Below are 25,371 nucleotides of genomic sequence, written 5' to 3' on the forward strand. Positions count from 1 at the left end.
TGATCTCCTGTTCTCCAGTGCTCCTGCTTCTCAATGGTCCTGTTCTCCAGTGCTCCTGATCTCCTGTTCTCCAGTGCTCTTGTTCTCCAGTGCTCCAGTTCTCTTCTTTCAGTTCTCCTGTTTTCCAGTGCTCCTGATCTCCTGTTCTTCAGTGCTTTAGTTCTCCAGTGCTCCTGTTCTCTAGTTCTCCGGTGCTCCTGATCACATGTTCTCCAGTGCTCCTGATCTCCAGTTCTCATGCTTCTCAATGGTCCTGTTCTCCAGTGCTCCTGATCTCCTGTTCTCCAGTGCTTCTGCTTCTCAATAGTCCTGTTCTCCAGTGCTCCTGTTCTCCAGTGCTCCAGTTCTCTTCTTTTAGTTCTCCAGTGCTCCTGTTCTCCAGTTCTCCGATGCTCCTGATCACATGTTCTCCAGTGCTCCTGATCTCCAGTTCTCATGCTTCTCAATGGTCCTGTTCTCCAGTGCTCCTGATCTCCTGTTCTCCAGTGCTTCTGCTTCTCAATGGTCCTGTTCTCCAGTGCTCCTGATCTCCTGTTCTCCAGTGCTCCAGTTCTCTTCTTTCAGTTCTCCTGTTTTCCAGTGCTCCTGTTCTCCAGTGTTCCTGATCACATGTTCTCCAGTGCTCCTGATCTCCAGTGCTCCTGCTCCTCAATGGTCCTGTTTTCCAGTGCTCCTGTTCTCCAGTGCTCCTGATCTCCAGTTCTCCAGTGCTCCTGCTCCTCAATGGTCCTGTTCTCCAGTGCTCCTGATCTCATGTTCTCCAGTTCTCTAGTTCTTCTGTTGTCCAGTTCTCCAGCCCTCGTGTGCTCCAATTCTCCTGCTCTCCAGTGCTCCAGTACTCCTCTTCTCCAGTTTTCCAGTTCATATGTTCTCCAGTGCTCCTGTTCTCCTGCTCTCAAGTGCACCTGTTCGTCAGTGCTCCAGTGGTCTGATTTCCGGTTCTCCAGTGCTCTTGTTCTCCAGTTCTCTGGTGCTCCTGATCATCAGTTCTCCAGTGCTCCAGTTCTCATGCTCTCCAGTGCTCCAATTCTCCAGTTCTGTTATTCTTCAGTATTCCATTTCCCCAGTGTTCCTCTTCTCTAGTTCTCCAGTTCTCCAAATATCCAGTTCATATGTTATCCAGTTCACATGTTCTCCAGTTCTCCTGTTGTCCCGTTCTCCAGTTCTTCTGTTCTCCAGTGCTCCCTCGAACAGATGCCCAACCAGTCCCCATCCACCACTACCCTCCTCTGCCTGGCTGAACTTGTTCTTACATTGAACAACTTCTCCTTTGAATCCACTCACTTCCTCCAAATTAAAGGTGTTGATATGGGAACCTGCAGGATCCTAGCTATGCCTACCTTATCGTGGGATATGGGGAACATTCTTTGTTCCAGTCCTACTCAGATCCCCTCCCTCACCTCTTTTTCCAGTACATTGATAACTGTATCGGTACCATTTCCTACACTTGCCCTGAACTAGAAAATTGAATTCACTTTGCATCCAATTTGCACCCTTCCCTCACCTTCACATGTTCCATCTCCAACTCTTCCCTTCCTCGACTTCTCTGGCTCCATTTCTGGGGACTATTGACAAACATTCACTATAAGCCCACTGACTCCCACAGCTACCTGGACTATACTTCCTTCCACCCCCTCATCGTTTAAGGACTCCAGTGTCTCCATCACATCTGTTCTGATGATGCCACCTTCCACACTAGTGCCTCTGATGTCTTTTTTTTTCCTCAACCGAGGATTCCCCTCCGTCGTGTTTAACATGGCCCTCGACTGTGTCCGTTCTATTTCCCGCACTTCTGCTCTCACCCCTTACCCTCCCTCTCAGAACCACAAAAGGGTTCCCCTTGTCCTCACCTTTCACCCCACCAGCCTCCATGTTCAACAGATCATCCCCTGCTATTTCCGCCACCTCCAACGTGATCCCACCACCAATCACATCTTCCCCTCCCCTCTCAGCATTCCGAAGGGACCGCTCCATCCGTGACACCCTGGTCCATTCCGCAATCACCCCCAGCACCCCCTCCCCTTCCCACGGCACCTTCCCGTGCAAGCGCAGGAGATGCAACACCTGCCCTTTTACCATCTCCCTTCCCACTGTCTTGGGCCCAAACATCCTTCCAGGTGAAACGGTGATTTACTTGTACTTTTTTCAATTTAGTATACTGTTCACGATGTGGTTTCCTCTACATTGGGGAGACCAAAATGCAGATTGGGTGACCGCTTTGCAGAACACCTTTGTTCAGTCTGTAAGCGTAACCCTGAGCTTCTGGTCGCCTGTCACTTTAATTCTCCGCTCCACTCTGGCCTCTCTGTTCTCGGTCTCCTATACTGTTCCAATGAAGCTCAACGCAAGCTTGAGGAACAGCACCTCATCTTTTGTTTAGGCACTTTACAGCCTTCTGGACTCAACATCGAGTTCAACAATTTCAGACCGTAGCTTCTGCCTACATTTTGTTTCCCTTCTTCCCCTTTTTTTTTACAAAAACTCCCCCCCCTTTTTGATTTTGTTTCTGTTTTCCATGGCAGCTGGTAATTATTCCGCCATTTACACCCTATGTAGACTCGCCTTTTGTTTCCGAACTCGTGCTATTACCATCTCAATTCGGCCCATCGTCCCCTTTGTTTCTCAAATCTTTTCTGCCTTCCACCCTCTCACAGACCTTCCCTTTTAAACATAGAAACATAGACATACAAAATAGGTGCAGGAGTAGGCCATTTGGCCCTTCGAGCCTGCACCACCATTCAATAAGATCATGGCTGATTATTCACCTCAGTACCCCTTTCTGCTTTCTCTCCATACCCCCTGATCCCTTTAGCCATAAGGACCACATCTAACTCCCATTTGAATATATCTAACGAACTGGCCTCAACAACTTTCTGTGGGAGAGAATTTCACAGGTTCACAATTCTCGAGTGAAGAAGTTTCTCCTCATCTCTGGTCCTAAATGGCTTACCCCTTATCCTTAGACTGTGACCCCTGGTTCTGGACTTCCCCAACATCGGGAACATTCTTCCTGCATCTAACCTGTCCAGTCCCGTCAGAATTTTATATGTTTCCATGAGATCACCTCTCATTCTAGTAAATTCCAGTGAATATAAGCCTAGTCGATTCAATCTTTCTTCATATGTCAGTCCTGCCATCCCGGGAATCAGTCTGGTGAACCTTCGCTACACTCCCTCAATAGCAAGAATGTCCTCCCTCAGATTAGGAGACCAAAACTTTACACAATGTTCAAGGTGTGGCCTCACCAAGGCCCTGTACAAATGCAGTAAGACCTGCAGTTTATTCTTTCCACCCCCACCCTCCTTTTCAGGGCCCCTGCACTTCCTTAAGAATCTGTTACATTTTGAACTATCGTCAGTTCTGATGAAACGTTAACTGTGTTTCTCTCTCCACAAATGCTGCCTGACCCGATGAGATTTCCAATATTTTCTGTTTATACCTCTGCCCATATTTTTTTCTCTTTTCTCCCTTTTTTTAATCAGACTGACTACTTGTACTAACACTTTTCTCTTCCTTCTGTGCTTGCGTCCTCCAGACCCTGCCCCCGACCACCCAGAATCAGGAGTGGGGCCCCAAACCGCATGTGAAGGCACACATTTAACCGCGTTGTCCGAGCCAGCTGCTGAGCCTCCAACTGAGCTGAGAGGCGGCGAGGAGAGAAGCAGCGGGCGAGAGGGGCAGCCGGGGGCAAGGGGCGGTAGGGGGGAAGAGAGACATATGGGAGGGAGGGGGAGGGGAAATAGGGAACCTGGGGAAGACAGATTACATTTCTCGGAAACCTCAGTGCATCAGGGACATCGTTGGAGTGGATGAAATCCAGAAGTCACGGCGCTGTCACTATTGACTTCATACCCCATACCCAATAAACCTGTTAACAATCCATGACCCACAGAATGCCTCATCTATGGCGCGGGGGGAGGGGAAACTTCAGCTGGGGGAGGCAGCACTTGCACTGGGATAAGGGACTTTGGCTGGGGGAGGGATGCACTTCGCTAGGGTAAGGGACTTCAGCTGTAACTTGGTGGCTTTTGCTGGGTTGTTCGAGATCTGTCCTCTGAAGTCAGAATGGATCAAATTACAATTTGCAAAGTCAGTCAGAACTTGGGCTGGGCGGTTCCATTTACACACTTCAGAGAAACTTCAGGGATAGGGCTTATCCTCCAAGGGGTCCAATCAGCAATCAGATAATGGAAAGCCAGAGACACGGCCATTTTATCAGTACAGATGCATCTTTTTTAAACCCCTTGTTTCCCATGGCAGCTAGTAATTATTCCACCAGTCACACCGCATCTAGACTCATCTTGTTTCCTAATTTATGCCATTACCATCTTAATTTGGCCCATCATCCTCGTCTCTCAAATCTCTGCCTTCCATCCTATCACAGACCTTCCCCTTTTGTTCTTTCCTCCCCGTCCCCTTTCAGTTCCTTAAGAACCTGTTACATTTCAAACTTTTGCCAGTTCTGACAAAGGGTGATTGACCAGAGACGTTAACTGTTTCTCTCCAGATGCTGCCTGACCCTCAGATGTCCAGCTTTTTCCGTTTTTATTTCAGATTCCAGCAGCCACATTATTTTTGCTTTTGTGAAGTTGTTGTACTTGCATGATATATACCCACTAAGCTCACCAGGAAAGTTAGGACATGTCCTTACGAGTGTAATTTTTTTTAACGGCATGGCATATCTTAATTACTGCCAACAACCCAACACTGTAAATGAACTTTTACAAGTGTGGAGTCTCATTCCTTCAGACTGTAATTATCTAGATTTAAAAAAAACTTTTTCCTAATCCCATCTTTCCATACCTGATTTGACATTGAATTCTCTATTCTAACCCAGTTCCCGCCTCTGTGCTGCTCATTAATGATTCTACAATCTGATTGGTTAAGGACATACAAATGCTTGCCTTATTCACTGAGGTGTCAGACCTCCAATCAAAGGCATTGTGCTGTTTCAGCTCTCTAATGTGTAGCAAGTTCCAGTGCAAAAATCCCATAGAAAGTCTGGACAAGTGCAAGTGTAATTAATGACTAGCGCCATTCATTTGCCACTGAAAGCAAAATCTGTCCCAAGATGTTAACAGTAAATATTAGGGGAAAGTTATTTCCATTGGTTAGTGAGTCAGCAATTAAAGGCAATAAATTAAAGGTCATCACCTAAAGAACAAAGTTTACAATTATTTTCTACGTAGAGCGCAGTTGGGGCGTGTAATGCCCTACAACAAAGTGGTGGAAGCAAAATCCAGAATACCTTTTAAAAAGGAAGTGAATAATTGGAAAGAAAATTTAAATGGGTAAGGGAGAAAGTGGAGCTGGTAGAAATTAAAGATGACTAAAAATGTATATGGTTATTAAAATTGTGATGCAAAGAACGCTGTATGTAAATGGCTATGTTCGAATTGCAGACAGTCTCCTCAGACTAGACAGATGCTTAGAAGTGCTAATGTTTTGGTTTCCTACAGAGGGTATAGTATTATATACAATCTCCGTTACAATGCAATTATCTGTTGTTTTTGAGTTAAGACTTGAACCTTGTTTATGTATTTTATGTATGTTAAACTAACTTCAATCCCCTATTTTTAAACAGAACACTGGTAGATGTTAGCATGAACACAAGGCAGTTTCCTATTTCGTAAAGGAGATAATGGCTGGTTGAAGTGAGAAAGCCCAACTTTGGGCCTCGTAGTTCAATGGGTAAAGGACTATGCCTTGTAAGGATTGTACCCGAGAGAATTTGGATAAGAGAGATGAAACGAATTCCACAGGAAGGCATCTTCGGGAAAGTATAAACAAGACATGCAGCCAAAATCATGAGACATCTTTAGGGAGGGTATTTGTTTCAGAATCCAAAGAACTCGATACAGCATTGGAAAGTAAGTTTTTAGGGAAACCTCTAGGTCAAACGGTCTTCTCAATATCCCAGTTCAGGCCCACCCATAAAAATAGGATAAAAAAGTGACCTCCTGAAAGCTTGTCGCCACAGATGGAGAGCTCACATGTGCCAACTGTCAGTCCAATCGGTATCAGTTACTTGTCACGATCATATGTCTTTGCTGTATAACGAATGTGTTATATTTCATCTTAAACTCCGATTAAACACAATATACCCACCATACTGGTTTGCACTCGATCCTGATAATTTAAAGGAAAGGGGTACTGAGGTGAATGATCAGCCATGATCTTATTGAATGGTGGTGCAGGCTCGAAGGGCCTACTCCTGCACCTATTTTCTATGACCAGAGATAGCCGTAATGAGGTTATTTCTAACAAAGCAGCCCACAGACCAGCAGGCTAACAGCTTTCTGCTGTGTAGAAAAATTCTATAATTCTACAATCAGTAGTATATTGACCAATATTGAGAGATACATCATCCACTGCTGTAGTTTAAAGCAATATTTTAGAAATACAAAATAATCAGTCTCTGAGTTACGTATTTATTTGCTGCAATCAAAAACAAAATTTAACGGTAAGATTTCTGGTAACGGGCACGGGCACCAGGTCCACCAAACTTCTTGGCCTCACAACGACGAGGATCAGCAACCAGCAAGGTCCTGTCATACTGTATGAGGATGTCCTTGATCTCCTTCTTGGAGGCTTCATCTACATCTGCAAAGCAACAACATTTGTAATTTTAAAATTGCCCAAATCAGAACAGCAGAAATGTACTAAAAGTAAAAAACTGAGAAGAACCTACATTTTTGGTAGTATGCCACCAATGCTTTAGAAATGGACTGACGGATAGCTGCAAGAAAGAAAAAAAAACACATTATGCACCATCAAAAAAGTTACACAAGGCTATGGGATCACTTACTCCTATGCACTCATGTTCAATTTCTAGCTCTGTTTGGGAGCTGATAATTGGGATCACTGTGGTGGAGGGAACTTTAGCTCATTCAAATAACATACTAACATGTCATTAACCTAGTCCTGTTCATTGTCATTCCCCCTGCTGAAGCTCCCAGGTCTCATTCATGCTTCCTCACTATGCACAATATGTGCTCATGTACTACCAAAGATTTAAACTTCCCCTCTTTGGGAGCCAGTAATTGATAGGCGGGAGAAGCAAAGGTTTCATATGTGGGTCAAAACTTTTTCCAGGCAATCTGATTGGGAAGCAATTCCCAATACACAACACAACGTTATTTACCATAGATTTGAGCTACATGACCACCGCCCTTCACACGAACTCTGATGTCGACTCCAGCAAATCTTTCTTTACCCAACAGTAGAACTGGTTCCAACAGCTATATAGAAAGAAAATTATAGTTCGTTTAAAACATTTTCAAACACAACAGAAACCACTACAAAAGCAGCATTAATAAGATATTCTACTGCCCAGAAAGGTCAGGTGTAAGTATTTGTGTCCCTCCATCACATCACCCCCTCACCGCTCCAGCATAATTTTCTACGTCATAAAGGCTAGTACAGGATGGATACGCATCCGGTCATGAAAACTGAAGGGGGAAAAACCCTACAAAGCAGCAATGGTACTTCATACTCCTCTGAAATAAATAATCCTCAAATTTCAACAAAAAAAAAAGCCCAAAGTTGTATATACCTTATTTCTAGTTTATAAATAAAGCTAAACTTTCCCCAATTCAAATTTGAACCGTACAATTCCCACATCATACGCACAGTATACATCTATTCTGTCTTAAATCAAACAATTAGCAAAACTACTCCATAACTGCCCAGTGTAATAAGCAGTAACTATCCATGATCAAGAAACACTTTTTGAGAAGTAGTTTGTTTAGCGACAAGAATGCAGCAACGGCCAAGAAGTACAGAATTCGGAATATTGTATAATCCCTTTAACAGCCCAGGCACCCCTATCAATGCAACTTCATGTTTAACTAGCTAGAAAGATACAAGAACCATTGTTAAGTTTCTGCATTGTTAAAGGAATGTTAAAGCCCTAGGTTCCACTGCAGACTATTTTCAAAAAGGAACAGCAAATGCAATTAATGAGAATACAAACAAGGTTCAGGAGAGGATAATCCGAAAACATTCATAGCCACAAAATTAAATTTGGTCCAAGTTTAGTGGACAGACTCAAAAATAACTCATCTCCGCTCCAATGACAAGAGTCCTTAATTGCAGCACCATGTTATGGCTAAGAGCCAAAGTAAAAGGACCTCTAATAAAGAAAGTTAACTATACGGAAATTAACTTTTAATGAAAACGACGGAAATTAACTTTTAATGAAAACGAATTCTAGTAATCTTGGAGCTGAACCAGGGCTGAAAGCTGTGCAGACCCAGTTTAAGGTTAAGCATTGTTGCAAAAGCCATGTAATATTTAAGCCACGGTACTTTTTCTCAGAATAATCCAGGGGCCCACAGGACCATTATCTGTGCTAACCAATGGATTGAGGAACAGTGCGCCAATGAATATTTTCTCGAAATGAGGGAAGTAGGTCTTAAGGTACAAAATGGCATGTACATATAGTTTGTTAAACAGGTCTGTCAGATCCAAATTACATAGAAGACCAACATTTTAAAACTATCAGGTGGAATTATGCTGGAATGTTGTCCCTGCAATTCATCATTCCACCCACAACCAAGATGCAGAAAATAGTATGCACATCTTTTCATACATTAAGTCACATAAAGGTATAGCAGGAGAAATATCTGCAGTTTGATCATGCTGGTTACTTCGTAATGTTCCCTTCCCACCTTCCGTAAACTCTCCGATGTTACAAAGGAAAAGCCATTGGTTTGCAGTTCAGAGATAAGTGGAGCAAAAACGTGGAATTCAATTGGCAAAATACTTTAAAAAAAAAATGGAATGTGACTTATTCAGTCACCTTACAGCTGTATCACCTCGCACACCTCCGAGGCAGGTCGCGATGTCAAGTCCCACTACAGGACTTGACCCCATAATCTAGACTGAGGAAGTGCTGTATTGCTGCAAATACGTTTTTTTGGATGAGACGCAAGACTGAAACCTCACCTGCTGCTTTGGCCAACATTTATCCCTAAACCAACACCATTACAGCTGCTTATGGTACCTAGCTGTGCACAAACTGGCTGTCATGTTTGGCTACATACTAACAGTGGCTACACTTCAAAAGTAATTTATTAACTATAAAGTACTTGGAGACATCCTGAAGATGTGAAAGACATGATATAAATGCAAGATCTTTCTTTTAATTTCTCCTCCATGGGACAAATGCATTGTCCTCCCACCCTGGTTCAGCAAGTGTCAATTCAAGTGTTAATTAACAGTCTGGAAGTGTTTTATAGAAAGAATCACTCCTCCACTAATTCCTGGCATGAACATGGAATTCTAGAATCGTTCACGGTACCACTCTTGTCAATCGTGCAAAGAGCAGGCGAGTGGGACACCCTCAACGATGCTGTTCTGAATCAAAGAGGAAAAGATTGGATTGAGTATCTAAAAGCTGGGATTTCACTTGAAGGTTGCAGGCTCAGACCCTCACTTCTAAACAATAAGGACAGAACCCAGGATCTTCTTGATTGGTACGGCTCATTATCATATCAGAGGAAAGGAGACGGTTCTAAATCTCAGACGTCTTCCAAAGTTGTTAACCCACAAAAGGCAAAGTCTACGTGCAGTTGCTACATTATCTTGTAAGATCCAAACACACTGCAATAATCTAGTCATAATATGCAGCAGTAATATAAAATGCAAACCCTGTGGGATAAGCGGACACAGATCATTTCATATGAAACTTCACTCACTTTGTACTGTAAAGTTCTTGGCTCAATCTGTTCCAGAGGCCTTCCATTTACTTTGATAAGGCCATTTCCTCTTTTGCAGTGGGCAACAGCAGTTGCTGTTTTCTGTAAAGCAAGTAAAAAGTTTACAAGCCGGCTTTTCTATAGGATATTCTACAAATGAAAAAGCAATATTACGATAGATAAACAGGAAATCTTTAACATGATAGTTAAGCTAAAGGAAGACAAAGCACAAGGAGATACATCCTGGTATCCTGAGAAAGTTGCAATGGCCCTAGAAAATATATTGCACGGTTCTACCGAGCATGTCCGAGGCCAGGAGCGTGGAGTACCCATTTAAAAAAGGGAGTGTGTTAATCTGGGTAAATACAGCCCAGTTAGCTTAACACCTGTGGTAGGGATCTTTTCGGAGTCTTTAATGAAGGATGAAATGACCAGATATCTAGATAAAGAGAAACTAGTTCAATGTAAGCTCGCAGATTGCAAAAGCGACAATAATGCTCAACAAAGCTCTCTCAGAATTCTTAGAAGAGATAACACACATGGTAAATGAGGGAAATGCAGCAGATAGTGTGCATGGCTTTGACAAGGCACCACACATATTGCTAGAGAAAATTGGGAGAATTATAGACTGGTTAGTCTGACATCGGAAGTGGGGAAAATGTTGGAATCAATTATTAAAGATAAAATAGCAGTGCATTTGGAAAGCAGTGACAGGATCAGTCCAAGTCAGCATGGATTTATGAAAGGGAAATCATGCTTGACAAATCTTTTAGAATTTTTTGAGGATGTAACTGGTAGAGTGGACAAGGGAGAACCAATGGATGTGGTGTATTTGGACTTTCAAAAGGCTTTTGACAAGGTCCCACACAAGAGATTAGTGTGCAAAATTAAAGCACATAGTATTGGGGGGTAATGTATTGACATGGATAGAGAATTGGTTGGCAGACAGGAAGCAAAGAGTAGGAATAAATAGGTCTCAGAAACATATAAAATTCTGACGGGATTGGACAGGTTAGATGCAGGAAGAAGGTTCTCGATGTTGGGGAAGTCCAGAACCAGGGGTCACAGTCTAAGGATAAGGGGTAAGCCATTTAGGACTGAGATGAGGAGAAACTTCTTCACTCAGAGAATTGTGAAACTGTGGAATTCTCTACCACAGAAAGTTGTTGAGGCCAGTTCGTTACATATATTCAAAAGGGAGTTAGATGTGGCCCTTACTTCTAAAGGGATCAAGGGGTATGGAGAGAAAGCAGAAATAGGGTACTGAAGTTGCAGGATCAGCCATGATCATATTGAATGGTGGTGCAAGCTCGAAGGACCGAATGGCTTACTCCTGCACCCATTTTCTATGGCAAACTGTATTTAAAAAATTGGTTACAAGGGTGTAAACAGAGAGTAGGAGTTAACGACAGTATTTACAGAGTGGCAGGGTGTGGCCAGCAGTGTCCCTCAGGGTTCAGTTCTGGGGCCACTTCTGTTCACTGTATATCAATGATTCAAATATAGGCACAGAGGGAGTGAGGGCAAGATTTTATATCGGCTCGATTGCCTGTGCGCTGTATTTGGCGCCACACTATAGGAAGGTTTAAGCTTTAGAAAGGGTACAATACAGACTGACTATCAAATACACAAGACAGAGGGGGGCTTAAAAATCACCCGAAAGGAATATCTAACTTTAGTAGTCCAAGCAAAATTTTCTGTTATGTGCTAAGTTTTAATAGGATCAGCGAACGTTAAGTAACCTCAAGCAAAACCAAGATGTACACTAATGTCAACAACATGATAGATTAAAAGAGTTGCATCTTCTTCCGAGTAACAGACCTCCTCACACCCACAGAATAACAAAGAGCTGAAGTTTTAGACAAATAACCCCCTTTATTTTGGAAGAATACACAGTGTGTGATGTCCGATGGAGTCGGTTGTGGAGATTGCAGTAACCAAAGGCGGCCAGGAAGTGATGAGAAACGAGAGGCCGCTGCCTCCAATCAGGGCTGCTCCGATCGCTCATACCAGCAGCACACACAGTCCAGGCCGGCTCGCCTCCCGCAAGGTTTATTTGAAAGTCCCAACTGAGGAGAGCAAGAGTCAGCCGGGGGGGGGGGGGGGTAAAATGATGGGAGAGTGAAATGACGGGTGGCGCCCTTTCTCTCTCTCCCCAGGGCCCCAGAACCCCGGGAGCATGGGACGCAGAGATCGGAGGCAGGGGCTCCCAGCCCGCAGATCCCGGGATGAGAAAAGAACCGCCCCTCGCACTGACGGGAGGCCGGCCCTGAACATCCCGCCGCTCGGACCGCGCCACGAGGCCTGGGCGCCACGGAAGCCGCGGCGCACGCGCAGGGGCCAATCCGCCGGCGGAGGGGAGAACAACCAGCCTCGCGCGCCTCACCTTTCGCCCAAAAACCTGGACGGATTGCAAAGGACCTTTGGCGGGCATCTTCCTAGATGATAAAAGACAAAAACACACACCGGATTAGCAGCGGGATTTCGCAGCAAAATCTTCACAGTTCCATGGCCGCCAGTTCAATAAGCTGACCGTACCTGTTTCTGCGAAGCCGAGCAGCAGTAAAAAGAGAGAACGGGGTTTCCGACCCACCAAATCAAGAGTTATTTTGCGACGCTCATTCGGTTTACGATTCTCCGCTTTTTTTTTTCGCGACTGTCGACGCGTGGTGCGTGAGGAACACTGACGGCAAGAAAGCTATTGGCTGTGGCTGGAGCTGGAAGGCAATGGACAGCAGAGAGAGAGTCTGCAACAACTTGTATTTATATAGCGCCTGTAACGTAGTAAAACGTCCCAAGGTGTTTCACAGGAGTGTTATAAATATTATCGTATTGGACTGTTCAGCCACCAAAGAACTCACTTCAGGAGTGGAAGCAAGTCTTCCTCGATTTCTGAGAGACTGCCTATGATGATGATAAGACAAACAATTTGACACCCAGCCACATAAGGAGAAATTAGGTCAGGTGACCAAAAGCTTGGTCAAAGAGGTAGGTTTTAAGGGGCGTCATAATGGAGGGGGGATGGAGAGGCAGAGAGGTTTAAGGAGGGAATTCAAGAGCTTAGGGCCTTGGCAACAGAAGGCACAGCCACCAATGTTTGAGCGAATATAATCAAGGATGCTCAAGAGGGCAGAATTAAAAGAGTGAAGATATCTTGTGGGTTGTGGGGCTGGAGGAGATTACAGAGATAGGGATGAGGCCATGGAGGGATTTAAAAACAAGGATGAGGATTTTGAAATTGAGGCGTTGCTTAACTGGGAGCCAATGTAGGTCAGCGAGCACAGGGGTGATGGGTGAACGGGACTTGGTGCGGAAGCTGGGAAATAAGTGTCCTGTTGCTTTATTTACAATTTAGGTTTAATATTTGTGACCCTTTTAAAAGGAGGCAAATTTTCTTAATGTAGTTGCTGATTAATGACAAAAAGCATTGCAATTGGCACTAAAAAGAGGAGAAAGTCTGGACCAGGAGTAAAGAAAGAATTGCATTTATGTAACGCCTTTCGCAACCTCAGGACATCCCAAAGCATTCTGCAACCAACGAAATACTTTTTGAACTATAGCCACTGTTGTAATGTAGGAAACACAACAGACAATTTGTGCACAGCAAGCTCCTATATATAGCAACGTGACAATGACCTGATAATCGGACCCTTAAGCCTGTTCAATTCGATCATGGCTGATCTGTATCTTAACTTTATCTACCCACCTTGACCCATAACCCTAATGCCCTTTCCTTTAAAAAAATCTATCTAAAGCTAAAGTTTGATTTAAAAAAATCCCTATTCTTTACTGCCCCACTCCTCAACCCCATCCCAATTTTTTCTGCTCGAGATGCTCTCACTCCATGCCCCCTCAGCCTCTGAGCTGAGTGACTTCTCATCCTCGGTGATTTCAATCTCCCAGGTCAACTCGTATTGCCCTCTCTTCTCTGATATCACTGTCCTCCCTAAACACCTTTCTCCATATAGGCTCTCCTACCCATATTCATGGCCTACTCGCCACTTTGTTATCTCCTGGGGCCTCTCTATCCAATCATAGACATGGTCATCTGCAACCACTTCTTTGTGTCCCTCACTACCCAAATCCCCCCTTCTGTAAGCCCCTGGAAAAAAAAAACTCCCCAAGTCACTTACAGCTGCATGTTCAATCTCGCAGCTATCTAACTTTTGGCCGCCTATTCACCACAATACTCTGGAGTTGCTGATTTTCTCAACCACGTCCTCACTTCCACCTTTGATGTCCTTGCCCCCAGTAAAACATTACTCTCCCATCCTAGTTGTTTGCCTTTATATAGACCCCATCTTCACTCCAAGTCCCATGGAGAGCTGATGTGAGTGTATCTGATGTACAACTGATTTGGCCATCCAGCATCAGATCTGGCTGGACCACATCAAGCACTATCGAGTGTCACTATCCTTTGCCAAAACTGACCATTACTCCCAAGATCATCCTGGAGATCAGAGATAACCCCCTGGCTACCTTACTGCACTATCAATCGTATCCTTAAAATCCTCTCCCCTGCCTCCTCCACTTCGCTTCCGATAGTTGTAAAGAGCTCATGAACCTTTAAGATTGAGATCATCTGTTCAGCTACCTCTACTGGTTCCCTTCTTGACCAACATCCAGTCTTGATAAGCAGCAATTTCCTCCAGTTAAACATTGGGAAGACAGAATCCATCATCTTCGGCCCCGTCACAAACTCCGTACCCGTCACAAACTCCGTACCCTTGCCACTGACTCCACCCCTCTCTCCAGCCACTGTCTACGGCTGAGGCACATTGTTCTCAGCTTTTCATGCCATTAGACCCGAGCTGAGCTTCTGACACCATAACCTCCCTCATAAAGACCGCCTACATCCACCTCCCGTAACAATGCCTGACTCCGCCTCTGCCTCAGTCCATTTGCTGCTGAAACTCTTATTTATTCTGTTGTCACCTCCAGACCTGACTATTCCAATGCTTTCCCATCATAGTGCTCTGTAACCTTCAGCTCATTTTCATTCAAAATTCTGATGCCCATATCCTATCCCGCACTAAGTTCCATTCACCCATCACCCCTGTCCTTGCTGACGAACATTACCTTCTGGTCCTCCAACTCCCTTAAACTAAAATTGTCATCCTCAAGTTTAAATCCTGTCAGGGTTACTGCCCTCCCTATCTCTATAACCTCATCAAATCTTAGTCCTCTCTCCAGAATTCTCTGTCCTCTGATTCTGGCATTTTATGCACCTCCCCTCACTCCACCACTATCCCTTCAGCCGTGTCAGCCCCATGCTTTTGAATATACTCAATGAACACCTCTGCCTTGTCACCTCCCTCTTTTCCTTTCAAATCCTCCTTAAAACCCACCTTTTTGACAAAGCCTTTCAGTCGCCCTTAATATTTCCTTTTTGGCTTGATATCCATTTTTGTTTCATTATGCCTCTGTGAAGCACCTTGGCCATTTTTCTATGTTAAAGATGTTGTATAAATGCAATTTGTTGAAACATTAAGTTGTAAGTAGTCTCCATGGATGCTGGCTGACTGACTGCTGTGTGTATCCAGCAGTTTTTGTTTTGTTTCAGACTTGCAGCTTTTATTAGTTTTTTGCTTTTTGTTAGCGTAGGAAGAGAGATTTGGCTGAAACCTATGATTGTGGAAGTGGCTCCTGCAACATCAATTACAGAGTCCTCCATGTGTCACAGAACTGTTCCATTGCAAATAGTGGGGGGCAGGGGACACAATTTCAGAGCTGTGTGAGCTGCATTCCCAGTATTAGGGCAAATTTAGCATGGCTGCATTCTGGGAGTGGCGCCTCGCTACACAAGAGAATCAGGATCATAGTGTTACAGATCTAACTCCGGCGTGCTCTTGTCTAACAAGGCTCTTCTAGGAGCACAGCCTGTTGAACATGCCACCATGGTTTCCCAGAGTAACTTTTAGGCCTGTTTGAAGTCCTGTCCACTGCTTCTTGGTGTGCAGCTACCCTGTAAATTATCACAGAGCAACTTACCAGGATCTCCAAGTTATCAAATAAATGTGTTTAATTTGTCCTCAGTTTCAACCTTATTTGCATTCTTAAGAATTCTCAATTCTTCTTTGATAAATCTCTTGCTGGTACAAATACTGTTATGTTTGGCTTCGAGTTCTCTATTTGAACCTTTCATAAATCAAAGAGCTGTAAATTAGCTTTGAATTAGCTCAGTAATGCACAAAATCCATTACCTGGGATCGTGCTCGTGTTGACATTTCTTATTCTTCAGAACTCAGATTATATGTACTTTAAAACAGTTTTCTATTGTGAAATACGTGCTGTGTAAATGATTCTCTGTTTCTCTCCCACCACCCAAAGTAAATAGACATTAGTAGCTGATCTCCTGTGGCTTGCCATTGGTAAAATGGGGACTTGTGTTGTAATGATTGGCTATTATGGAGGCCTGTCCCAGTATTGTCTTTCTGTTTTACATATACTTTTAACTCTTCGAGGCATGATGTTTGGCATGTGATGGATGCTGTCAAAATTTTGCACAAAATAGTGGATCTCCCTTTCCATTATCTGTCATGTATGTAGACCATGTATACTAACTGTATAGTCACCTAAGGTGTGCCACCAGAGGGCACAGCGATGGGAGACCTGAGGGTTACCTGCAATAGGTGTGCAGGGCCCAGTATAAAAGGCTGCCCACCATGCTTATGCTTCATTCTGGAGTTACAATAAATGGGACTAAGGTCACAACAGCTCAAGTACAATACAAGACCTCGTGGAGTCATTCATAAGAGTATTAAACACAACAACTGGCGACGAGATTACGAACTTTCACGCAAAAATGACTAACGTTGGTGCATTAGAAAAGTTCTCAGAGGGTAAAGATTGGGAAGCCTTTACAGAGCGGTTCGATCAATATTTCATAGCAAACGATTTGTTAGGCGATGATTCGGCCACGCTGGCAGATAAGTGCAGAGCTATCCTGTTGACCAGTTGTGGGCCCACGGTCACGGCCTCGTCAGGAGCTTGCACCAGAGAAAACAACGATGAAGTCATACGAGGAGCTGAAAGTGCTCATTCAGGACCAACTCAAACCGAAGGAGAGCATCCTCATGGCCAGGCATCGATTTTATACACACTGCCACGCCGAAGGCCAGGAAATCACAAAGTACGCTGCCAACCTCAGGAAGCTGGTAGGACTGTGTGAATTCGGCACATCCCTCACCGATGTGTTGTGGGACATTTTCGTAATTGGCATCGGTCATGAGGCCCTTCTTCACAGGCTACTGTCTGCCGAAACCACTGTCACTCTGCAGAAGGCCATCAGCATTAGCCAGGAGTTCATGACCTCAAGCTGCAGCATCCGAGCAGATGATGACTCACTCTCAGGACGCAAACCCGGCAAGTACTGTAAATAGAATGGCACCTTTCACAGGCAGAACTGTTGAACGTGAATCTGCCCAAGGCAGAGCGTACAGGCCCCCCGAATCCTTTAACTCAGAGTCCGCTGAAGGGTGCAAACATAAGTCGAGTAGCACCATGCTGGCGTTGCGGAGGTAATCACAGGGTTCATCAGTGTCAGTTCAGAGACTATGTGTGCAAAGGCTGCAGCACAAAGGGCCACCTCCAGTGAATGTGCAAAAGAGCTGTGACTCACCACGTGGAAGAGGAGTCAGCAGATGGCTGTGAATCCAGCACGGATTACGAGGAGATGGCTAGAGAGGCAGCTCAGTCCCAGGACGAAGTGTATGGAGTATATACCTGCACCACAGATTGTCCTCCAGTAATAATGGAAGTCGAGATAAATCGCGTTCTAGTCTTTATGGAAGTGGACATGGGGGCAAGTCAGTCAGTAATGAGCCAGGAAGCCTTTGAGAAGCTATCGATCAAGCTGAACGATCCAAGCTGGTCCCGGTTCAGGCAAAGCTGCGCACCTACACCAATGAACGGATATCAGTTGTTGGTAGTGTGGATGTAAGTGTATCCCATGATGGCGCGGTGCACAATTTACCATTGTGGATTGTTTCAGGTGATGGACCAACGCTATTTGGAAGAAGATGGATGGGGAAGATTCATTGGAAGTGGGAAGACTTCATCCCTCCAGCGATCGATGTTCCCCGTGCTCAGAGGCAGAGCAAGCCCCCGCCTTCAGTTGGACCAGGCGCCGGAGAGCAGATCCGCGCAGCCCCCGAGGCACAGACCGCTCATAACGACTGCGTGGCGATGATTAAACCGAGACGACTCGAATGTACCTTCCTGGTTTCAGTGGCAGGACTCCTGGGGAGGGCGCCTTCCCAGCTTCAGTGGCAGAATACCTGGGAAAGAAGATCGCGGCAGTCGACATCATGGACAGGGAAAAGGTCGTGTCCAAACCATGAGGTGCAGCGCTAATGGAGCAATGACACGTGGTTCCACACAAGGAAGACGATTGGGGTAAAAGTAGTAAGGCCATTTTAAAGGAGGCGAGCAACCCGCCATTTTTGAATGAACTGCTTGAAATTGGTAACCAATGTAAAAGTCCAGCTGTAATGAGCAAAATGTCAGGTGCAAATTGCAATCAGCCAATGTAGCGAACAGTCGTATACAGGTCTAGCGGGCTACCCGATGCTGTAGTCTGCATCCCCTGGACCAGAACGATGTATCATAAAGTGTCAACACAGCTGATAGAAATAGACAAGCCGCAGAGTAAACAATCCCTGGAGAGCAGAGGCACCAGTAGCGATACCCTGCCTCAGATCGGCTTAACATTGCAGGCACCCGATGGCATGAACCACCACGGGCCAGAAACAGTAAACTGCGCCTATGCTCGTAGTGAGCTACTGTCGCCCACCACCCGGGTGGAAAAGGCGCAGCCCACAAACCCACTCGCCACCACGGCAATGCCCAAGAGCGAAGGGTCACCCGCAATGGCTCCTCCAAAAGGGACCTGGACCAGTCAGGATCCCAAACTAGAGTGTTCACAACGGTGCCCTCAAGGAAAGTGAGTCAGCAGTGCTCTGCGAACTGCTAGACAAGATGAGGCAGCCCCACCGTCGCTTAGACGAAACAGTCACTCGCTCAGACCGCTTTCCAGGGAACAGCAGCGACACTGTGCAAACGAAAAGGACAGGGCGGTCACAGACACATCAGCTGTCTTTGGGCTTGCCCGACACTAGGAATAACGGCAAGAGCCCTGAGCTCTGGCAACTCGAGCAAAATGAGCTCACCTCGCCCACAGACCCACCAGCATGGGGTGCTGCACCGCCACCAGACGACTCGGATCTCATCCAGTCGTGCTGGAACTAGACTGCCCTTGTGTACCCGTACTGATATACCTGTACTGATCATGTAAATGTACCACACAAAGAAACGCAACTGTAATCCACCCAACAAAATGTACCAAGATGTAAATGTAAAACCCATGTGATGAACTTAAATGCAACTTGCATGTAACAGGCCATTAGCATGATCTCTGTGTGTGGGGAAGAATGGAGAAGTCATGGACTCAACCAGAAACCACGGGGACCTCCACTGGCAACAAATCTCACTACCAACCCACCCAAGCTAGAAGCGACCCTCCAATGGTCAACCAGGAAAAGTAAAGCCCAGGTCACCGTCAATGTACGAGTCAATTTGCATTAAAGACTTGGGGGAAAGTGATGTCATGCATGTAGACCATGTATACTAACTGTATAGTCACATAAGGTGTGCCACCAGAGGCTACTGAGGTGGGAGACCGGAGGGTCACCTGTATAGGTGTGGAGGGCTCAATATAAAAGGCTGCTCACCATGCAAGGAGAATTCGTAATTAGGTGGGCGAATTAACTGCGCAGATAGCTGTTAACGGATATGATGTAATTGGGATTACGGAGACAAGGCTGGGAACTCAACATCCAGGGGTATTCAATATTCAGGAAGGATAGACAGGAAGGAAAAGGAGGTGGGGTAGCGTCAATGGTTAAAGAGGAGGTTAACGCAATAGTAAGGAAGGACATTAGCTTGGATGATGTGGAATCTATATGGGTAGAGCTGCGAAACACCAAAGGGCAGAAAACGTTAGTGGGAGTTGTGTACAGACGACCAAACAGTAGTAGGGAGGTTGGGGATGGCATCAAACAGGAAATTAGGGACACGTGCAATAAGGATATAGCAGTTATCATGGGTGACTTTAACCTACATATTGATTGGACTAACCAAACTGGTAGCAATACTGTGGAGGAGGATTTCCTAGAGTGTATAAGGGATGGTTTTCTAGACCAATATGTCGAGGAACCAACTAGAGAGCAGGCCATCCTAGACTGGGTGCTGTGTAATGAGAGAGGACTAATTAGCGATCTGGTTGTGCCTTGGGGAAGAGTGACCATAATATGATAGAATTATTCATTAAGATGGAGAGCGACGCAGTTAATTCAGAGACTAGGGTCCTGAACTTAAAGAAAGGAAACTTCGATGGTATGAGACGTGATTTGGCTAGAATAGATTGGCAAATGATTACTTAAAGGGTTGATGGTGGATAGGCAATGGCAGACATTTAAAGATCACATGGATAAATTACAACTATTGTATATCCCTGTCTGGCATAAAAATAAAACAGGAAAGGTGGCTCAACCATAGCTACAAGGGAAATTAGGGATAGTGTTAAATCCAAGGAAGAGGCATATAAATTGGCCAGAAAAAGCAGAAAACCTGAGGACTGGGAGATATTTAGAATTCAGCAGAGGAGGACAAAGGGTTTAATTAGGAGGGGGGAAATAGAGTATGCGAGTAAGCTTGCAGGGAACATAAAAACTGACTGCAAAAGCTTCTATAGATATGTGAAGAGAAAAAGATTAAATGAAGACTAATGTAGGGCCCTTGCAGTCAGAATCAGGTGAATTCATAATGGGGAACAAGGAAATGGTAGACCAATTGAACAAATACTTTGGTTCTGTCCTCATTAAGGAAGACACGAATAACCTCCTGAAAATACTAGGGGACCGAAGGTCTATCGGGAAGGAGGAACTGAGGGAAATCCTTATTAGTCAGGAAATGGTATTAGGGAAACTGATGGGACTGAAGGCCGATAAATCCCCAGAGCCTGATAGTCTGCATCCCAGAGTACTTAAGGAAGTGGCCCTCGCAATATTAGATGCATTGGTGGTCATTTTCCAAAATTCCATGGACTCTGGATTAGTACCCATGGACTGGAGGGTAGCTAATGTAACCCCACTTTTTAAAAACAGGAGGGAGAGAGAGAAAACAGGGATTTACAGACCGGTTAGCCTGACATCGGTGGTGGGGAAAATGCTGGAATCAATTATTAAAGATGTAATAGCAGCGCATTTGGAAAGCAGTGACAGGATCGGTCCAAGTCAGCATGGATTTATGAAAGGGAAATCATGCTTGACAAATCTAGAGAGTTTTTTGAGGATGTAACTAGTAGAGTGAATAAGGGAGAACCAGTGGATGTGATGTATTTGGACTTTCAAAAGGCTTTTGACAAGGTCCCACACAAGAGATTAGTGTACAAAATTAAGGTACATGGTATTGGGGGTAATGTATTGACGTGGATAGAGAACTGGTTGGCAGACAGGAAGCAAAAAGTGGGAATAAACAGGTCCTTTTCAGAATGGCAGGCAGCGACTAGTGGGGTGCCGCAAGGTTCAGTGCTGGGACGCCAGCTATTTACAGTATACATCAATGATTTAGACAAAGGAATTGAATGTAATATCTCCCAAGTTTGCAGATGACACTAAGCTGGGTGGCAGAGTGAGCTGTGAGGAGGATGCTAAGAGGCTGCAGGGTGACTTGGACAGGTTAGGTGAATGGACAAATGCATGGCAAACGCAGTATAATGTGGATAAATGTGAGGTTATCCACTTTGGTGGAAAAAACAGGAAGGCAGAATATTATCTGAATGGTGACAGATTAGGAAAAGGGGAGGTGCAACGAGACTTGGGTGTCATGGTACATCAGTCACTGAAGGTAGGCATGCAGGTACAGCAGGCAGTAAAGAAAGCAAATAGCATGCTGGCCTTCATAGCGAGAGGATTTGAGTATAGGAGCAGGGAGGTCTTACTGCAATTGTACAGGGCCTTGGTGAGACCACACCTTGAGTATTGTGTGCAGTTTTGGTCTCCTAATCTGAGGAAGGATGTGCTTGCTATTGAGGGAGTGCAGTGAAGGTTCACCAGACTAATTCCCGGGATGGCAGAACTGACATATGAAGAAACACTGGATCGGCTGGGCTTAAAAGAATGAGAGGGGATCTCATAGAAACAAATAAAATTATTTACTGGTTAGATGCAGGAAGAATGTTCCCGATGTTGGGGAAGTCCAGAACCAGGGGTCACAGTCTAAGGATAAGGGGTAAGCCATATAGGACCGAGATGAGGAGAAACTTTTTTCATCCAGAGAGTGGTGAACCTGTGGAATTCTCTACCACAGAAAATTGTTGAGTCCAGTTCGTTGGATATATTCAATAGGGAGTTAGATCCCTTACGGCTAAGGGGATCAGGGGGTATGGAGAGAAGGCGGGAGTGGGGTAGTGAAGTTGCATGATCAGCCATGATCATACTGTATGGTGGTGCAGGCTCGAAGGGCCGAATGGCCTGCTCCTGCACCTACTTTCTATGTTTCTATATTTCTATGCTTGTGCCTCACTCTGGAGTTACAATAAATGGGACTAAGGTCACAACAGCTCAAGTACAATACTAGACCTTGTGGAGTCATTCATAAGAGTATTAAAGACATATTATCCACAGATAGTCTGGGGCCTGGAAGGTGATTGTGATATTTACCTACTAACCTGCCCTATTTTAAAGCTATTTATTTTCACTTTTCTCATCTGCATTCACTTTGTACTGCAGCAATTCCATTAGCTTAAGCAACTTGGCAGGAGTTACCAAGGTAATATTAGCAGTCCTTTTGCCTTTTAGTTTCTCAATTGGCCTTGTTGAATAAAATTATTCAAGTTAATTCAGCAGTTTAAGTAGGTCATACTGCAAGGAAACTGGCAGCTTGAGAAGTAAAATTGAAATCTGGTTTGAATCTGGATTCCATCCAACCATTGATTTTTATTTCTTTCATTCTTTGTTTTTCCCCTCCACATTTTATTGGAATGAGCAAAATTTAAACACTTCCTGGAACATGGAAGCATTGTTGGTTATTAATCCAACACTTGGCAGAGGGGAGATAAATTTGCAACTTTGGTTTCGTATTTGACCCAGAAATGAACATCTGACCACATATTCATGCCATAACTAGGTCCGTTTATTTCCACCTTTAACATCACCCGACTCCGTCCCTGCCTCAGCTCATCTGCTGCTGAAACTCTCTAGACTTGACTACTCCAACGCACTCCTGGCTGGCCTCCCACATTCTACCCTACATAAATTTGAGATCATTCAAAACTCGGCTGCCTGTGTCCTAACTCGCTCCAAGTCCCATTCACCCATCACCCCTATGCTCGCTGACCCACATTGGCTCCCGGTTGAACAACGCCTCAACTTAAAAATTCTCATCCATGTTTTCACATCTCTCCATGGCCTTGCCCCTCCCTATCTCTGTAATCTCCTCCAGCCCCAGAACCCTCCGAGATAGCTGTGCTCCTCTAATTCTGGCCTCTTGAGCAGCCTGATTTTAATTGCTCAACCATTGGTGGCCGTGCCTTCAGCTGCCTAGGCCCTAATCTCTGGAATTCCCTCCCTAAATCTCTCCTCCTCTCTACCTCTCTTACCTCCTTTAAGACACTCCTTAAAATCTACCTCTTTGACCAAGCCTTTGTTTATCGGCCCTAATTTCTCCTTGCATGGCTCCATGTCAAATTTTGTTTGATAACGCTTCTGAGAAGCCCCTGGGACATTTTACTATGTTAAAGGCACGATATAAATACGAGCAGTTGTTGTAAGACAGGAATGGTGGTTCAGTGATCTGCTGGAATGAAATCTGGGCAGTAAAGAGTCTCAGAGGAGTTTCAGTGAGCCATGGGGGCTGAGGGCTCCTCTTACTTCCACTCACTCCAAGGGTTCATCAGCCATGAGTTTTTTTTTAAGAATTTGGATTTGAAACCAAAAATGACAACATTAATTCTGTTGAAAACACTTTGCTCAGTCCCATCTGTTCAAAGCATACTTGTTTTGTCTACTTACTGGCCTAAGTTGGACCCCTTGGGATGAGAAACTTGTGCTGGTATGCACAGTTAATACATGCATGGCCAGATTAGAGTTGCCAAACACACTGGGCACTCAATTTCTTCTGAAACTCAAAGTGCCCCACTGTGCACTGTGTGGAATATATTATGTAAGTACTTACATGTCTACGAATATGTACAATGGCACTCTGGGTGCTGGAAGAAGCCTGAGCACTAAGCAAGTACAGTGAGGGCACTCTGGCCAGCAAGAGTGAGATGCTTTTAGTTGATACACCTCACTTGAGCGAACCAGTTAAGTATAAGAGCATAAAATGGCCCTTCCTGCAATAGGTAAGTTTTAACGAGTGTCTTAACGGAGGAAAGAGAGGTAGAGAGGAGAAGAGATTTATGGAGGGAGTTTCAGAGCTTAGGGCCCAGGCAGCTAAAGGCTTAGCAGTTATATAATGAGGAGTATTCAAGAGGTCAGAATTTGAGGAGCGTAGATATTTTGTGGGATTGTGAGGCTGAAAAAGATTACAGAGATAGGGAGGGGCAAATCCATGGAGTGATTTGTAAATAAAGATGAGAATTTTGAAATCGAGGCATTGTTCAACTGGGAGCCAATGTAGGTATAGGAGCAAGAGTAGGCCATTCAGCTCCCTCGTGTCTATTCCACCATTCTAATAGATTATGGCTGATCTGTTCTTCAACTCCAGTTACTTGCCTTTGAACCGTATGTATTGATAACCTTCCCTAACAAAAAGACTATCAATCTCAGTCTTCAAAATTTCAACTGACCCAACATCTACAGTCTTTTGATGGAAGAAAGTTCTAGATTTCCAGTACCCTTTGTGTGAAAAATGTTTCCCAATTTCACTCCTAACTGGCATAGCTCGAATTTTAAGATTCCACCCACTTGATCTGGATTCCCCCACCAGAGGAAATAGTTTGTGTCTTCCCTACCAAATCCCTAATGATAAGGACACGACTATTGCCAACGAACTGGAAGCATTCTGCGCATGTGCGCTTCAGGTTCATCATGGGAGCAGGCTCGTTAAAAAAAAAATTTGGGGAGGGAATGCTGGGGAGTGAGTGGGCTCGTGTAAAAAAAAAAAAAACAGAAACATCATGCTACCGGTTCCAGATTAATGCACAGTACACATTTGTGCAGCTTTTGGTCATTGGCAGTACATCGTTTAAACATCTTGATTCGGTCTTTGGTCATTGGCAGTACATCGTTTAAACATCTTGATTCGGTCACCTCTCAACTTTATAAACTCAAGAGAATACAAACCAAGTTTATGTGACCTATCTGCATATTTAACCCTTTGAGGCTTGCTATCATTCTGCTGAATCTACACTGTAACCCCTACAAGGCCAATATATTTTTCCCGAAGTCCAGTGCCCAAAACTGAATGCAGTACTCCAGATGGCGTTTGACTATGGCTCGGTCCTACTGAAGCAATTTTGAATTCCAACCCTCTTAAGATTTGCATTTATATTGCGCCTTTCACGACCACAGGACATCTCAAAGCACTTTATAGCCAATTAAGTACTTTTGGAGTGTAGTCGCTGTTGTAATGTGGGAAACATGGCAGCCAATTTGCACACAGCAAG

General features: G+C 44.6%; 2 protein-coding genes across 3 annotated transcripts in view; both read right to left on the bottom strand.

The window, feature by feature from the left end:
• Positions 1–6,417: 6,417 nt before the first annotated feature.
• On the bottom strand, positions 6,418–12,274 carry LOC139280678 (small ribosomal subunit protein uS9). The gene is made up of 6 exons (XM_070900290.1): positions 12,240–12,274; positions 12,088–12,139; positions 9,702–9,803; positions 7,145–7,241; positions 6,692–6,739; positions 6,418–6,603 (listed from the first exon to the last, which is right to left on the bottom strand). The coding sequence occupies exons 2-6, from the start codon at positions 12,133–12,135 to the stop codon at positions 6,458–6,460; spliced, it is 441 nt and encodes a 146-aa protein (XP_070756391.1). The 5' UTR covers positions 12,136–12,139; positions 12,240–12,274; the 3' UTR covers positions 6,418–6,457.
• Positions 12,275–12,335: 61 nt separating this feature from the next.
• Positions 12,336–25,371, bottom strand: part of gnsa (glucosamine (N-acetyl)-6-sulfatase a) — a 48,008-nt gene continuing 34,972 nt past the window's right edge. For both annotated transcript variants that reach the window (XR_011596738.1, XM_070900288.1), the window contains one exon: positions 12,336–12,418. The gene's annotated coding sequence lies outside the window, so the exon portion shown is untranslated. The remainder of the gene's footprint in view (positions 12,419–25,371) is intronic.

Source organism: Pristiophorus japonicus, chromosome 15 (assembly GCF_044704955.1).
Source record: "Pristiophorus japonicus isolate sPriJap1 chromosome 15, sPriJap1.hap1, whole genome shotgun sequence".
NCBI classification, from domain to species: domain Eukaryota; kingdom Metazoa; phylum Chordata; class Chondrichthyes; family Pristiophoridae; genus Pristiophorus; species Pristiophorus japonicus.